This window comes from Procambarus clarkii, chromosome 54, assembly GCF_040958095.1.
Source record: "Procambarus clarkii isolate CNS0578487 chromosome 54, FALCON_Pclarkii_2.0, whole genome shotgun sequence".
NCBI lineage: Eukaryota > Metazoa > Arthropoda > Malacostraca > Decapoda > Cambaridae > Procambarus > Procambarus clarkii.
The window spans coordinates 30,364,542-30,382,574 of record NC_091203.1 but is presented as its reverse complement, the minus strand read 5'-3'; the positions used below and the strand labels follow the sequence as shown (position 1 = coordinate 30,382,574).

The following is an 18,033-nucleotide window of genomic DNA, read 5'->3' as shown; positions in this document are numbered from 1 at the left end:
CAGGGACATTTTCCTGAAGCCGGTGGAGTGGATAATCAAATGCTCAACTTGTTGACCTTCCTTCATCACATCGTGGGTAAGTACACATAATTTATATAACACATTTTGAGGTTATTACTTCTTCATACTTTGCTGTGGGTAGCTCTATATATATTCCGGTTCTTAGTGCTCAGATTGGTATGTCTACATAGTGCATCTTATTGCGAGTATTTTGACACCAAAATGAACAATGTAGCACAAAAACTTCCATTGGAACAATATTTTTGTTTGTCGGGTGTATTGGGTGTAGCGGGTGTGAAAACGGGTGTTTGGGCGGGTGAGGCATCGACGTGTTTGGGGGTGTTTGGGGGTGAGGCGCGCACGTGTAACCCACTTTTATGCATATGTCTGTGTAGGCAATTTTATTGCGATCACCGTGATACCAAACAAAACCATATGCAACAAGTTTTGACTTGATAAACACAATCAGAGTAGCAACATATAGGGAGAGTTTAGCGGAGTTTAGCGTGAGCGCGAAACAAAGCACGCAGTTCTTTGGTTGCTGGTCGCGTAATGTTAGCTTTGGTGAAATGTTATACATATGTTCTTATACAACATTCATCAGCTACACAGTGATACAAAAAAAAAACACGTACATCGAAAATGAGGGTCACAGACATGAGGAGAGTATAAACTTTTCAGTTGTGGTTGAGCGCATGTGCAGCTGGGAGCGCTGGAGCGGGTAACCCTAAGCCAACTTCCCACATTCCTGTGGGTGGGGCGACACCATTATTTATTGTGTATATTTATATGTCCGTGTAGGGAATTTTATTGCGGTCACAATGATACCAAAATAAACCACGAATAACAATTCTGGGGTTCGCAAACATAAAAACATCGTAAACATTGATGCCCGGTTTTACGCTCACGGCTAACGAACGCCACAGTTTGTTATTCGGTGTGGTTCTCATGTTGTCTTTGGTGACATTTTATATATATATTCCTCTAGAGCATTCTCTCGCGAACACAATGATACCAAATTTAAATACATACCGCCAAAATTAAGCTCCCCACCCCGAAAAGATTATAAACATTTTAGTGCTGACGCGCAGTAGGCTGACACGAACGGCCCACTTAGGGCTTACGGTCAGCATATTCCCAGGGAGCGCGAAAGTGTTAACACTTTGGCTTCGTGATGACGTTACTGTAGTCCTTGAATCAATACACCTAGTTCGGCAGTGGACGTTAACGCCATCCACAATTAAGATATTTAACAAAATTCCATTTATTGTCAGATTATTATGGGATGTGCTTTACAATGTGTGCTATTCTACTGCCAACAATGATACTAAAATGAATGATGTAGCACGAGAAATAAGGTCAGAAAGCTGGAAAGAGTATTAACACTTAAGTGTGATGGAGCCCTCACGGGCAATGCCCGACCAACTTTGACCTTTGCTGGGCAGTGTGCACGCGTACCAAGGTGACCTTGAAGTGGCGCACCAGGCCAGAACCTGCACAGCCAAAGTGTTAAATTCATTAAGGAATTTTCTAAGATTCCCCCAGTGCCCTCTCTTGATATCGAGTTTAACAATTGTTTCAATGGCCCCATTTTCTTCAAAATTATATTGCAAAGCATATTTAATTTCCAACCGGACATGATCACTCTTTCCCAAGTGTACATGGGAACAAGAGTGACTGTGTATGTTGGGAGTGTATGTGTACATGGGAACAAGAGTGCCTGTGTATGTTGGGAGTGTATGTGTACATGGGAACAAGAGTGCCTGTGTATGTTGGGAGTGTATGTGTACATGGGAACAAGAGTGACTGTGTATGTTGGGAGTGTATGTGTACATGGGAACAAGAGTGCCTGTGTATGTTGGGAGTGTATGTGTACATGGGAACAAGAGTGCCTGTGTATGTTGGGAGTGTATGTGTACATGGGAACAAGAGTGCCTGTGTATGTTGGGAGTGTATGTGTACATGGGAACAAGAGTGCCTGTGTATGTTGGGAGTGTATGTGTACATGGGAACAAGAGTGCCTGTGTATGTACTCGCCTAACTGTGCTTGCAGGTGGCCTGGTCGACGACCGGGCCGCGGGGACGCTAAGCCCCAGAAGCACCTCAAGATAAGGCAGTTGAGCTTCGGTTCTTTGGTCCTACAAGTGTTGCTATTTATGTGTATATGCAAGGTGTATATGTTGTTCATGTTCATACATGTGATATGTGCATCCCAATAGATAATGAAAAGAAGCTCCCAAGAATAAGCAAAATCCTTACAACTTGTCAGCAGCTTCACTTGACACTCCCTGTGTGCCCTTCATGACATCCTTGGCGCGACGGTCCTTCTTCTTGCGGTAACCTTTACGCTGCCACTTGGGCAGCCAACGCTCGGGATCAGGTAGAACATTGGGATTATAGTCTTTTGGAAGATGTGGCTTTCTCTTCTTCTTCTTCTTTGTCTTCTTTATTTCTGTTCCTGGAGTCCTGTTGAAAAAAAAAAAGACATGTATGTTCTTGTATGCAAATATGCCTTTATAGCATTCTACTGTGAACAATTTTATACCAAATTGAACGACATAGCACAAAAAATGAGGTGAGAAAAGTGACAAACAAAGAGTACAAACATTTGAATGCGGGTGTTGTGGGTGTGCAGATGGGTGCTCACTCACGAGTAATGCTCGGCTGATTTTTGTGTTTGCTGCAGGTGGCATACCAGGCCTTTTGACTTTATATGCATATATCCCTTTAGAACATTCGATTGTGAACAATTTGATACCAAAATGAATGATGTAGGATGATAATTGAGGTGGGAAAAGTAAAAAGAATATAAACTTATTAGTGCAGGTGCGAGCTCAGGGGTAACGCTCGGCCGATTTTCGGGTTTGATGCGGGTTGCACGCCGGGCCTTTTGACTTTAAATGCATATATCCATTTGCAAAATTCTATTGCAAATAATTTGATACCAAAATAAACAACATAGAATGAACATTGAGGTGGGAAAAGTGAAAAAGATCATAAACATTTGAGTGCGGGTGCACGCTCACGGGAAACGTTCGGCCGACCTTAGGGTGTGCGGTGGGTCACCCGCCAGCCCAACAAAAGCTAAAATGTGTTTCTTGATCATGGGAAAAATAATAAAAAAATTGTATGGTGACATATTTTGGCCACAATAGGGAGAGGAAGTCTGACAACATTCAAGCGCTGACAGAGTAGGCGTCTGGGACCAGTCTTTTCCACCCAAGCCTTCAGGCGGGAGTTGCCACAAAGATATTATTACCTAATTATTTCATTGTCTTTCTATCTGTCTGTCTCTGTCTCTCCTCTCTCTATCTGTCTCTGTTTGTCTCTGTCTGTTTGTCTCTGTCTGTTTGTATCTGTCTGTCTGTCTCTGTCTGTCTGCCTCTCTGTCTGTCTGTCTGTCTGTCTGTCTGTCTGTCTGTCTGTCTGTCTGTCTGTCTGTCTGTCTGTCTGTCTGTGTAATTACCTAAGTGTAATTACCTAAGTGTAGTTACAGGATGAGAGCTACGCTCGTGGTGTCCCGTCTTCCCAGCACTCTTTGTCATATAACGCTTTGAAACTACTGACGGTCTTGGCCTCCACCACCTTCTCACTTAACTTGTTCCAACCGTCTACCACTCTATTTGCGAAGGTGAATTTTCTTATAGTTCTTCAGCATCTGTGTTTAGCTAGTTTAAATCTATGACCTCTTGTTCTTGAAGTTCCAGGTCTCAGGAAGTCTTCCCTGTCGATTTTATCAATTCCTGTTACTATTTTGTACGTAGTGTTCATATCACCTCTTTTTCTTCTGTCTTCTAGTTTTGGCATATTTAATGCTTCTAACCTCTCCTCGTAGCTCTTGCCCTTCAGTTCTGGGAGCCACTTAGTAGCATGTCTTTGCACCTTTTCCAGTTTGTTGATGTGCTTCTGAAGATATGGGCACCACACAACAGCTGCATATTCTAGCTTTGGCCTAACAAAAGTCATGAACAATTTCTTTAGTATATCGCCATCCATGTATTTAAATGCAATTCTGAAGTTAGAAAGCATAGCATAGGCTCCTTGCACAATATTCTTTATGTGGTCCTCAGGTGATAGTTTTCTATCTAGAACCACTCCTAGATCTCTTTCTTTATCAGAATTCTTTAAAGATTTCTCACATAATATATAAGTTGTGTGGGGTCTATGTTCTCCTATTCCACATTCCATAACATGACATTTATTTACATTAAATTCCATTTGCCAAGTGGTGCTCCACATACTTATTTTGTCCAGGTCTTCTTGAAGGGCATGACAGTCATCTAAATTTCTTATCCTTCCTATTATCTTAGCATCATCAGCAAACATGTTCATATAATTCTGTATACCAACTGGTAGATCATTTATGTAGACAATAAACATCACTGGTGCAAGAACTGAACCCTGTGGTACTCCACTTGTGACATTTCTCCATTCCGATACATTGCCTCTGATTACTGCCCTCATTTTTCTATCAGTCAGAAAATTTATCATCCATGTTAGAAGCTTACCTGTCACCCCTCCAATATTTTCCAGTTTCCAGAACAACCTCTTATGTGGAACTCTGTCGAAAGCCTTTTTTAGGTCCAGATAGATGCAGTCAACCCAACCATCTCTTTCCTGTAATATCTCTGTGGCTCGATCATAGAAACTGAGTAAATTCGATACACAGGATCTTCCAGATCGAAAACCATACTGTCTGTCTGATATTATATCATTTCTCTCCAGGTGTTCTACCCATTTAGTTTTGATTAGCTTTTCCAATATTTTCACTATTACACTTGTCAATGATACAGGTCTATAATTGAGGGGGTCTTCCCTGCTGCCACTTTTGTAGATTGGAACTATGTTAGCCTGTTTCCACTCGTCTGCTACGATTCCTGTACACAGGGATGTCTGAAAGATCAGGTGAAGTGGAATGCTGAGCTCAGATGCACATTCTCTCAGAACCCATGGTGAAACGCCATCTGGGCCAGCTGCTTTGTTCCTCCCGAGCTCCTTTAGCATATTTTCCACTTCATCTCTAGACACCTCTATCCGCTCTATGTTGTTCTCTGGAATTCTTATTGTGTCTGGTTCTCTGAAGATTTCATTTTGTACAAACACACTTTGGAACTTTTCATTTAATGTTTCACACATTTCCTTTTCATTTTCCGTGAATCTGTTTCCCATTTTCAACCTCTGGATATTATCCTTTACCTGCAATTTGTTGTTTATGAATTTGTAGAATAGGCCCGGTTCTGTTTTACATTTATCTGCTATCCCTTTTTCAAAATTTCTTTCTGCCTCTCTCCTTACTGCTGTATAATTGTTTCTCGCATCTTTGTATCGCTGGTATGTTTGGGGGTTTGGTCTCTTCCTATACTGATTCCATTTTTGTGTCTTTTGGTCTCTTGCCCTCTCACAATTTTTGTCGAACCAATCCTGTTTTCTGATCCTGCATCTCTGTTTTGGTATGAATGTTTGTGTGCCTTCCTCGTATAGTTTTAAAAATTTGGCATACATTTCATTTACTTCCCTGCCTAGCAACAATTCTGTCCAATTACACTCATTAAAAAAATTTTGAAGTTCCCCATAGTTGCCTCTCTTTAAATCGAGTTTATCAACTGTTTCAATGTCCCCATTTTCTTCTAGATGATATCTTAAAGCATATTTAATGTCTAACAGGACGTGATCACTCTTTCCCAAGGGAGGAAGGTACTGGATGTCAAAAATCTCTTCTTCTTTCCTGGTGAATACTAGATCCAGTACTGACGGTATATCTCCTTCCCTCATTCTTGTGGCTTGCTTTATGTGTTGATACAAGAATGTCTCCAGAATGAGGTTCACAAATCTGCATGTCCAAAAGTCCTCCGTTCTTGCTTCATAGGCCTCCCAGTCTATTGCTCTAAAGTTGAAGTCCCCCAGTATCAACAGTCGTGATTTATCTTTATCTGCTTGTACAATAATATCTCTCATGACCATTATGAGGCCCTCTCGTTTGTCATCCAGTTCTTCCTTTGTCCAAGTGTTGCTTGCTGGTGGGCTGTAGGCATTTACAATTATCAGGTTATCATCCTGATTCCAGACCTGCAATGCCATTATGTCAATATCTCGAGGGTTTTCAAATATTAACTCTTTTACCTTCAGGTGTTTTTTCACCAGTACAGCCACTCCTCCTCCCTTCCTAGTTTTCCTGTCACGTCTCCAAACTGAGTAGCCTCTTGGGAATATGACTTCATTTATTATATTTCCTTCAAGTTTCGTTTCTGATAATGCAACAATATCTGGGACCCTAAGCTGGATTATATCTTGCAACTCCAAAGTTTTTGACCTCACTCCATCTATGTTGGTATATACAATTTTCAGGAACATGTTCCCTTTTCCTTTGCTCTTTACTCCCCCTTCCACTACTGATCTTGTTGCTTTGTTTTTATGTACCATTTCACAAGCTTTCCAGTCCCTGTCACTTTGTAAAAAAAAGAATTTCTGTCTTCTTCATTTCTATCCCCATTTAGACGTTTTGCCTCAATTAAGTTCATTTTCAGCTTTTCTCTGTCTTCCTTGGAGAGGTCTTGTCTTATTGACCAAGATTTGCCAACCTCATCACTCTGCAGTTTCCTGGCATTTCTTAGCACTTCCATCATGTTTTTCACTCCATTAAAGGTCACCCTTAAGGGGCGGTTCTTTTCTTTCTCATATTTTCCTATTCTTCTAAAATCACTGACATTTTCCTTTGAGCCTTCTCCTAAACCTACTATTTTCTCTATGATTTTCATCTCTTCTGCCGCTCGGTCCACCCTAGATGAAATTTCTTTCTCTAAACATCCAAAAATGATTATGGACTTAGTTCTATCTGCAGTGTTTTGTACCAGTTTACTGTTGGTAACCAGTTCTTTCCTAATTGCTTGCCTAATTTCTGCTTCTTGTTGGTCATTTCTGGTTTTGACTTCCGAACACACTTCTTTGATAGTCTCTTTCTCTTTTACAACTTCAGCATATGTCGCTTTTATTTCTTCTTTATACTTTTCTAGTTCTTTATTCACCTCCTCTATGTGAGTTGTCAGTGAAGTTTCCAGTTGGAGATCCTTACCTAACTCTATGTTAGCCCTTAGGCTTGCTTGGAGTTGTTCACCATATGAGTCTATCTTCTTGTTTATTTCTTCAAAGTCACCACACTTCACTTTCCATGCCTCATTTTCTTTCACTAGTTCCTTGATTTGTTCCTCCTGATTTGTTACCTTGTCTGTTAATGCAGTAATAATCTTACCTTGTTGAAGCATACTCCCTTTTAGAGTGCAAAGCTCACTCCAAAGAGCTCCATTGTCCTCTTCTAATTTAAGCACTTTTTCTTCATACTTCTTTTGCATGTCCTCAATTATCTCTAACCTGCCAAGAACACCTCCTTTCCTTATATCTTGTGGTGAGAATTCTTTGAAACCATCATCTGATGGTGTGTCTACCTTCTCAGTGGGGGTGGTGGCGGCGGCCATCTTTGATTTTGTTCTAGACCAAAACAAACTTTTCCACTCGGCTATTTTCACTCAGTTTTACTTGTTTATTGTATTTTATTTGCTTTTACTCTTCCCTGAACCTTTATGTAACCTGGGACACCACTGTAGCCCTCAACCTGTTCCCAATACTTAGGTAATTCGATATTTCCAGGAGCTTGCTGCAGTGTGACTTCTGCCTCCTCCAGCTTCACCTCACCCCCATCACATCGTGTGTGTGTGTGTGTGTGTGTGTGTGTGTGTGTGTGTGTGTGTGTGTGTGTGTGTGTGTGTGTGTGTGTGTGTGTGTGTGTGTGTGTGTGTCTGTCTGTCTGTCTGTCTGTCTGTCTGTCTGTCTGTCTGTCTGTCTGTCTGTCTGTCTGTCTGTCTGTCTGTCTGTCTGTCTGTCTGTCTGTCTGTCTGTCTGTCTGTCTGTCTGTGTCTGTCTGTCTGTCTGTCTGTCTGTCTGTCTCTCTCTCTCTCTCTCTCCGTCTCTCTCTCTCTGTCTCTCTCTCTCTGTCTCTCTCTCTCTGTCTCTCTCTCTCTGTCTCTCTCTCTCTGTCTCTCTCTCTGTCTCTCTCTCTGTCTCTCTCTCTCTCTCTCTGTCTCTCTCTCTCTCTCTCTCTCTCTCTCTCTCTCTCTCTCTCTCTCTCTCTCTCTCTCTCTCTCTCTCTCTCTCTCTCTCTCTCTCTCTCTCTCTCTGTCTCTCTCTCTCTCTCTGTCTCTCTCTCTCTCTCTGTCTCTCTCTCTCTCTCTCTCTCTGTCTCTCTCTCTCTCTGTCTGTCTGTCTCTCTCTCTCTCTCTCTCTCTCTCTCTCTGTCTCTCTCTCTCTGTCTCTCTCTCTCTCTCTGTCTCTCTCTCTCTCTGTGTCTCTCTCTCTCTCTCTGTCTCTCTCTCTCTCTGTCTCTCTCTCTCTCTGTCTCTCTCTCTCTCTGTGTCTCTCTCTCTCTCTGTCTCTCTCTCTCTCTCTTTCTATTCAATGGCGTTTAGTGTGATATTTGTATATAATAAAATGTGTGAACCATTGCTATAGTCAAAATTATAGTGTGCATAATTTGTGATTCAATTATTATGTTCATAAAACAACAATAAAATAGTTTTGCTGTTATTACACTATACACACACGTTATATATAAGTGTCTACATGTTTTCTTCACCACAACGAACTGCTAAGCTGGAATGATGAAGCAAAACAGCATAGTGGTCACCAACACAACAGTCAGGAGACGACGCTACCTCACTCACCAACATTCCTCCACCCACCATACTGTTTGTGCTGTTATTAAAATATATACACACACACGTTATATATAAATATCTACATTTGTGTTCACCGTAACGAGCCACTAAGTTGACATGGCGAGCCTCAACAATAACAGTGGCCGCCATACAGAACCAGTTGACCCAACCTCTCTCACCAACTCGCCAACATTCCTCCTCCCACAATACTGTTTGTGGTTTTATTACACTATATACACATGTTATATATAAGTATCTACATGTTTTGTTCACCTAAACTGTACAATTAAGCTGATATGGTGTCCAAACAGCATAGCAGCCACCATACACTGCATGACAAGTCACACAACAGTCAGCAAATGACATCATCTCCCTCAACAAAATGGCTCCTCTCCCAGCATACTCTTTTTGATGTTATTACACTATATACACACGTTATATGTACGTATCTACATTTTTTTCACCATAACATACCACTAAGCTGGTATGGTGAGTCCAGACAATAACAGTGGCCGCCACACACATTCAGCTGACACTGCCACCTCCCTCACCAAGATTCCTCCTCCCACCATACTACACACATCAATAATTCTCACCACAATGCTGCTAATCCTGGTTACTAAATCCTGTAAATGAATAATTTTCCACATGTTTATTTTGTAAAGGAACATGACAAGTCGTTTCAAGATTCTTAGAAGGCCAAACAATAGCAGTATGCTGTGGCTACCTGCCTAGTGCTGTGGACATCTCGAACAGCATTGTGTTCACTGATATCTGAACATTGTACAGTCTTCTTCACAGTCAGGCTCTTCTGTAATACTATCATCGCTAAATAATAGCAGTTACATATATATTTTGATACTTTTAGGCGATGCTGTAGTCACAAGCTGAACAGCAGTGCTGTTAGCTTATGCTGCATGTGCTAGCCTTGGTTGCACATTCAGTACAGAGGGCTTCACACCTGGGAATGTTACCCATGATTTTTTTTAAATGGCATCTGTTTACTAGAGCCCTGAGGCAGCTGATGTGAACCCTGTGTATCCGTAGAATTTTAAAATCTTACGCGGTACTTTAACCCTTAAACTGCGCAACGCGCCTGCAGGCTCACGTCTGGTTTGCGCAACGCGCCTCCGGGTATTTGTATTTTTCACGTTCCATTCAAAACTCCCGCGGCTACATGGGGTTCACATCAGCTTCCTCAGGGCTCTTGTAAACAGACGCCATCTTTAAAAAAAATCATGGTCCACATTCCCGGGTGTGGGAGCCTCAGTAGTGTGTGAGCAACCAAGGCTGGCGCTCGCAGCATGAGCGCACAGCACTGCTGTTCAGCATGTGACCACAGCATCGCCTAATAATGTCAAAATATATATATAACTTGTATTATTTAGCTATGATAGTGTTATATTAGAGCCTGAGTGTGATAATGACTGGGTACAATGTTCAAATATCAGTGATTCAATGCTGTCCACGATGTTCACAGCGCTAGCCACAGCACCACAGCATTATTTTGTTCATCTAGGAATCTTCAAATGATTTCTTAGGTTCCTTTTCAAAATAAACGTGTGGTCAATTATTCATTTACAGGAATTAGTGACCAGGATTGTGATAACAGCAGGATTGTGGTTATAATTAGCGTTGTGTGTAGTATTGTGGAAGGAGGAATTTTGATGAGGGAGGGAGGGCGAGAATTGAGGTAGCCTCATTGTGTGTGTGTGTGTGTGTGTGGCTGCCACTCTTGTTTTGCTCACCATACTAGCTTAGTGGTTCGCTATGGGCAACACATATGTACACGGGTATATATAGTGTGTGTATATAGTGTAAGAACAGCAACAGGAGAATGTTGAGAGGAGCTATTTTGGTGAGGGAGGTGACGTAATCGTAGCGTCGTCTGCTGTGATTTTTCATGCAGTGTATGGTGGCCACTGTACTGTTTGGACACAATACCGGCTTACTTGCATAGTTCTGGTAAATAAAACATGTAGATAGGTATATAGAACATGTGTAATAAGAACTATAACAATATGGTGGGAGGAGCAATGTTGGCAAGTAAGATGTTGGAGTGAGGGAGACTGGCTGGGTGTGGCTGCTCTCACTCGAGGTGTTCTGAATGTGTTCATGGCCAAATGCTCCTATTGGCCCATACGAGGCAGCGCCTATTGGCCCATACGAGGCAGCTCCTATTGGCCCATACGAGGCAGCTGCTATTGGCCTATACGAGGCAGCTGCTATTGGCCCATACGAGGCAGCTCCTATTGGCCCATACGAGGCAGCTCCTATTGGCCCATACGAGGCAGCTCCTATTGGCCCATACGAGGCAGCTGCTATTGGCCCATACGAGGCAGCTGCTATTGGCCCATACGAGGCAGCTCCTATTGGCCCATACGAGGCAGCTCCTATTGGCCCATACGAGGCAGCTGCTATTGGCCCATACGAGGCAGCTGCTATTGGCCCATACGAGGCAGGTGCTATTGGCCCATACGAGGCAGCTGCTATTGGCCCATACGAGGCAGGTGCTATTGGCCCATACGAGGCAGCGGCTATTGGCCCATACGAGGCAGCTGCTATTGGTCCATACGAGGCAGTTGCTATTGGCCCATACGAGGCAGCTGCTATTGGCCCATACGAGGCAGCTGCTATTGGTCCATACGAGGCAGCTGCCATTGGCCCATACGAGGCAGCTGCTATTGGCCCATACGAGGCAGCTGCTATTGGCCCATACGAGGCAGCTGCTATTGGCCCATACGAGGCAGCTGCTATTGGCCCATACGAAGCAGCTGCTACGCGATGTTCTGAATGTGTTGATGGTAAATGTATATAGTGTGTGACAGTGTATAGTGAGTACATATGTTGTAAATATACATAAATGAACATGAAACATTGGTGTGAATAACTGTATGATGGGAGGGGCAAAGTTGGCAAATACAATGTTGGAGAAGTGAGGGAGGGCTGGCTGGGTGTGGCAGCTCTCACTCGTGGTGTTCTGAATGTGTTGGTGGTGAATGTATATAGTGTGTGACAGTGTATAGTGTGTAAATAGATTGTATATACAGAGCACCACTTGGTTTCCGAACTTCAGTTATCCGAAACTTCCAGTTTCCCGATTGGGGTTGGGGAGTCATGCTACCCGAACAAAGTTCGGGTAGGAAGGGGTCCGCCAAGCGTCACGCCGGTTTGTTGTGGTGGGTGGGAGATGGTCCAGTTTGCCCGCTGTGACTTCACAGATTCACGGCCTATTATTCCTATTATTTTGAATTGCCATAAGGCTGGAATGTTCATTCTGTGCTTTTGTTTTACATATCTGCACAATCAAGAAACATCTGTGCACCATGTTGGCTCCAAATGCACGCATTGCGTCAGTGATGGTTGACTGGTGGGTGGATGGACGATGGAGCTCAGGTGGGAGGCAGTATGAATGAGGGGGGGGGGAGAATCAGTGAGAGAGGGGGAGAGAGAGATGCTAGGAGGGAGGGGGAGGTAGGGAAAGATGCTAGGAGGTAGGCAGGAAGGGATGGAAGTAGTGAGAATTAGGGAGGGAAAGGCAGGCTGGCAGGCACAGGCTGGCAGGCACAGGCAGGCAGGCACAGGCAGGCAGGCAGGCAGGCAGGCGCAGCAGGGAGTGAGTGGTAGTCACGTGGTTGAACCGCGTGACCTTGAGAGATGGGATGTAGGGGGGCGGGTGGTTTGTTGGTGGTGGGGGTGAGACCGGCTCATTCCCGAAGATAAGCCTAACACACACTACCCGTTAGCATGATGGCAGGGAGGGAGGCAGGCTGGCTGGAAAGGAAGCAGGCTTGCAGGCTGGGAAGGAGGCAGGCAGGCATGCTGGGAAGGAGGCAGGCAGGCAGGCAGGCTTGCAGGCTGGGAAGGAGGCAGGCAGGCAGGCAGGCTTGCAGGCTGGGAAGGAGGCAGGCAGGCAGGCAGGCTTGCAGGCTGAGAAGGAGGCAGGCTTGCAGGCTGGGAAGGAGGCAGGCTTGCAGGCTGGGAAGGAGGCAGGCAGGCAGGCAGGCAGGCTTGCAGGCTGGGAAGGAGGCAGGCAGGCAGGCAGGCAGGCTTGCAGGCTGGGAAGGAGGCAGGCAAGCAGGCTTGCAGGCTGGGAAGGAGGCAGGCAGGCAGGCTTGCAGGCTGGGAAGGAGGCAGGCAGGCTTGCAGGCTGGGAAGGAGGCAGGCAGGCTTGCAGGCTGGGAAGGAGGCAGGCAGGCTTGCAGGCTGGGAAGGAGGCAGGCAGGCAGGCAGGCTTGCAGGCTGGGAAGGAGGCAGGCAGGCAGGCAGGCAGGCTTGCAGGCTGGGAAGGAGGCAGGCAGGCTTGCAGGCTGGGAAGGAGGCAGGCAGGCTTGCAGGCTGGGAAGGAGGCAGGCAGGCAGGCAGGCTTGCAGGCTGGGAAGGAGGCAGGCAGGCAGGCAGGCTTGCAGGCTGGGATGGAGGCAGGCAGGCTCTCAGGCTGGGAAGGAGGCAGGCAGGCAGGCAGGCTTGCAGGCTGGGAAGGAGGCAGGCAGGCAGGCAGGCTTGCAGGCTGGGAAGGAGGCAGGCAGGCAGGCAGGCTTGCAGGCTGGGAAGGAGGCAGGCAGGCAGGCTTGCAGGCTGGGAAGGAGGCAGGCAGGCTTGCAGGCTGGGAAGGAGGCAGGCAGGCTTGCAGGCTGGGAAGGAGGCAGGCAGGCTTGCAGGCTGGGAAGGAGGCAGGCAGGCAGGTTTGCAGGCTGGGAAGGAGGCAGGCAGGCAGGCAGGCAGGCTTGCAGGCTGGGAAGGAGGCAGGCAGGCAGGAAGCGATATATGGGTGTTGAAGTGAACCATGAACCACGTGACCTTTGAGTGTGTGTGTGTGTGTATGGGTTTGGGGTGGGGGGAGAGGGGGAGGTGTATCGGTGGAGGGGGAGGGACCGGCTGACTCCGTAAGCCTAACCACACTCCACAGACCTGTGACCCAGATTTGTTTCTTAAATGTACAGTACATCATCGTATATTTTAGGCAGGATGTGCCTGCAGGCTGGCAGGAAACATCCAGAGGATGTTTGCCAGACGTCTTAATAATCAGTTAGGAACAATTAAGGACTTTTATAAAGCGGATCAGGACTTCACTTATTGGTGAGTACAAACAAAACACAGTCGCATTTACGCTATGAACCTGTCGATTTTTTTTCCCTAGAGTTTTTCGTGAATTTTTTCGGAAAAATTTCTTTTTACATTTCTAGTTTATTTTTTCCCCTCTATTTCTCGTATACGAACTTACATGTTAACCGACGGGTCTCGTCCCCAAGGGGTTCGGAAACCAAGTGGTGCTCTGTATACACAAATTAGCATGATACATAGTAAATATGTGCTGCATATGTGTACACAAGTTTCATGCACGTAACACAGTGTCTACGGACAGTACGGATGTTGTACTGCAATATTATAGTGTACGTGTTCATTATACATTGGATTGGCACATAAAAACAATGAAAATGTATTTGGAAAGGTGCGCAAAAAATGAACGAAAATATATTCGTGGCAACTCGCGCGCCCCGCCCCAAGCGCCCCACCGCCCCCGAGAGCTTACGGCACGGGCGCACAGGGAATGATGACGTCACGCCCCAACTTCTGGACCCCATAGCAGCCAAAGTAAGTACAATTTCGATTTTTTTTTTACATACCCATACTGAGGAAAGGGTTTTTGACACTTTAAAAAGAAAAAAGAATTTTTTCCAGAGAATTTATTTCCTGCGCACTGCGGGGGTGTCACATTTGGAGGCAACGCAGTTAAGGGGTTAAAATGTATATATACATTGTGTGTCGTTAAGCCAGTTTGACCAAAATTGTATACAGTACAACCTCAATTCAACGTACCCTGATTCAATGAATCTCTGGCTAGTTCGCACACTTTCAAGGCCAGATTTATGCACCCGGTTTGATGAACAATGGTTCGCCGAAGCGGGGGATGTTCGGATTTGCTTACGATGTCCAGACAGAGTTCACAGACTGGTGGAAAACTTTCCCATTCTATCACAGATTACAATTAATAATTCTCTCATATGACAAGTTGGATCACACAAGTGGACCACACATGTGGACCACAAGTGGTCCACAAGCTAACAATTTTGGGACAGAGTTCACAGAGTGGTGGAAAACTTTTTCATCCTATCACAGATTACAATTAATAATTCCTTCATAAGACAAATTGGATCACATAAGTGGACCACACAACACATGAACCATATGAACCAAACACCAGCCAGAATGGTCCACACAACAAGTAAAGCATATTAACCAAACACCAGCCAGAGTGGTCCACACAAGTGAATGACTGAGTTTCCACGATTTTCGTTAACTGATTTGTGGCATACGTATCTTTGTACATTAATTTAAAGGCTGAAGCGTGATTACCTAGCAACATGTGGTAAAATCTCCTTATAGACATTTTCTGTGATGAAACAAGATGAGTGAGGGTGGACAGATAAGAGAATACTGTACTGTAAACCTCACTTTACAGTGAGGTTTCACTCACTTTCATCTGTGTCGTCATAGTTCAGTGACCCATGACTTTGAAAGTTTCATACTAATAAATAATTTCTAAAACCAGTGTTTTAATAGCTTTTTATTATCCTATTTAAACTAAACTAAATAAAACCAAAAATATACTGTAATATGATAGACATCTGCTATTTGAGAAATTACTGTATGTTATTGGAACAACTCCAGCGTGAGTGGATGGGTCTAATCATAGCATCATGTGTGTTTTGTCCTATTTCGTCGCCACAGTTCAATGACTATGGCCTCGAAATAATAAAATTAATAAATCAGTTCTAAAATAAGTTATTTTTATATCTCTTATTATCCTCCCTCTCTCCCTCCCTCGCTCTCTTCATCCCTCCCTCCCTCTCACCCTCCATCCCTCCCTCCTCCTCTCCATCTCTCCCTCACTCCCTCCATCCCTCCCACTCTGCATCCCTCCCTCCCTCCTCCTCTCCATCCCTCCCTCTCTCCATCCCTCCCTCCCTCCCTCTCTCCATCCCTCCCTCCCTCCCTCTCTCCATCCCTCCCTCCCTCCCTCTCTCCATCCCTCCCTCCCTCCCTCTCTCCATCCCTCCCTCCCTCCCTCTCTCCATCCCTCCCTCCTCCTCTCCATCCCTCCCTCCTCCTCTCCATCCCTCCCTCCCTCCTCTCCATCTCTCCCTCCTTCTCTCCATCCCTCCCTCACTCTCTCCATCCCTCCCTCCCTCTCATCCCTCCCTCCTTCTCTCCATCCCTCCCTCCTCCTCTCCATCCCTCCCTCTCTCCATCCCTCCCTCTCTCCATCCCTCCCTCTCTCTATCCCTCCCTCTCTCCATCCCTCCCTCTCTCCATCCCTCCCTCCCTCTCTCCATCCCTCCCTCCCTCCATCCCTCCCTCCCTCCATCCCTCCCTCCCTCTCTCTCTCTCTCCATCCCTCCCTCTCTCCATCCCTCCCTCTCTCTTTCCCTCCCTCTCTCCTTCCCTCCCTCTCTCCTTCCATCCCTCGCTTTCCATCCTTCTCTCCCTCCCTCTCCAGCCCTCTCTCCTTCCCTCCCTCGCTCTCTCCCTTCCTCCCTCCCTCTCTCCATCCTTCCCTCCCTCCCTCTCTTCATCCCTCCCTCTCTCCATCCTTCCCTCCCTCCCTCTCTCCATCCTTCCCTCCCTCCCTCTCTCCATCCTTCCCTCCCTCCCTCTCTCCATCCCTCCCTCCCTCCCTCTCTCCATTCCTCCCTCCCTCTCTCCATTCCTCCCTCCCTCTCCCTCTCCATCCCTCCCTCCCTCCCTCTCTCCATTCCTCCCTCCCTCCCTCTCTCCATTCCTCCCTCCCTCCCTTCCTCTCTCCATTCCTCCCTCCCTCTTCCTCTCCATCCCTCCCTCCCCCTCTCCATCCCTCCCTCCCTCTCCCTCTCCATCTCTCCCTCTCCATCCCTCTCTCCCTCTCCATCCCTCCCTCCCTCTCTCCCTTCTTCCCTCCCTCCCTCTCTCCCTCCTTCCCTCCCTCCCTCTCTCCCTCCTTCCCTCCCTCCCTCTCTCCCTCCTTCCTTCCCTCCCTCCCTCTCTCCATTCATCCCCTTTCTCCCTCCATCCATCCAGAATTTAAGAAACAAATCAGTTAAAAAAAGTTAACTGGGTCAAGTGAGTTAGGCTTATCAGTGAGCCGGTCCCTTCCCCACCACTGACACCACCCCCACCCCTATAGCCCATACACACACTGCTCAACTCAACACCCATGCCTCCATCTCTCCCTCCATCCCTCCCTCCCCCCCCCCCTCAAATCATCCATCCATTCATCCCTCAATCCATCCTTCCATCCCTTCCTCCATCCTTCCATCAATCCATCTCCATCATCTCCTTCCCTGGCTCCCTCCCAACCTCTGCCTGCCTACCTCCCTCCGTGCCTGCCTCCCTCCCAGCCTCTCCGTGCCTGTCTCCCTCCCAGCCTCTCCGTGCCTGTCTCCCTCTATGCCTGCCTCCCTCCCAGCCTCTCCGTGCCTGTCTCCCTCCCAGCCTCTCCGTGCCTGTCTCCCTCCATGCCTGCCTCCCTCCCAGCCTCTCCGTGCCTGTCTCCCTCCCAGCCTCTCCGTGCCTGTCTCCCTCTATGCCTGCCTCCCTCCCAGCCTCTCCGTGCCTGCCTCCCTCCCAGCCTCTCCGTGCCTGTCTCCCTCCCAGCCTCTCCGTGCCTGTCTCCCTCCATGCCTGCCTCCCTCCCAGCCTCTCCGTGCCTGCCTCCCTCTCAAGCTCTGCCTGCCTGCCTGCCTCCCTCCCAAGCATTGTCTGCCTCTCCCTCCCTCTCAAGCTCTGCTTGCCTCCCTCCCAAGCATTGCCTGCCTCTCTCTCCCTCCCAAGCTCTGCTTGCCTCTCTCCCTGCCTACATCCCAGCCTCCCCCTACCTGCCTCCCTCCCAAGCTCTGCCTGCCTAAATTTCAGCCTCTCCATCCCTGCCTGCCTGCCCATCCACCCATCAGTCAGCCATCACTGACACAATGAGTACAATACACTACAGTATGTATTTACTGTACAGCATTCACAACTCCGTGAGACTTCAAGATGGACATAACAATAAGGTAAATAACAAATGTAACACAGTATTTTTTAGTAGAGTAATAATATATAGGTACAGTGTATAATATGATAATGCATTTTTATTGTGTACAAGAAAAAAAGAGACACTGACGCAAACGCCTCCTGAAGGTCACCTCTTGCAACAAATCCAATGCTCCAACGAACTGAGGTTGGTCCCATATAGTATGTTGAATCGAGGTTGTACTGTACAGTATATACAATTTGCACTGTTAAAGGGTTAAAAAACCAGCATTGAATGTAATGAAATGCCATTTTCTGGGGTGAGACCCAGAGGCTCCCC

At 46.4% G+C, this 18,033-nt stretch overlaps 1 protein-coding gene across 1 annotated transcript in view; it reads right to left on the bottom strand.

Annotated features, from left to right (window-relative positions):
* Window positions 1-18,033, bottom strand: part of Srp72 (signal recognition particle 72) — a 254,241-nt gene that overhangs the window by 57,396 nt on the left and 178,812 nt on the right. Inside the window, exon 11 of the mRNA XM_045732804.2 lies at window positions 2,260-2,466. Coding sequence (XP_045588760.1) covers window positions 2,260-2,466 — 207 coding nt within the window. The remainder of the gene's footprint in view (window positions 1-2,259; window positions 2,467-18,033) is intronic.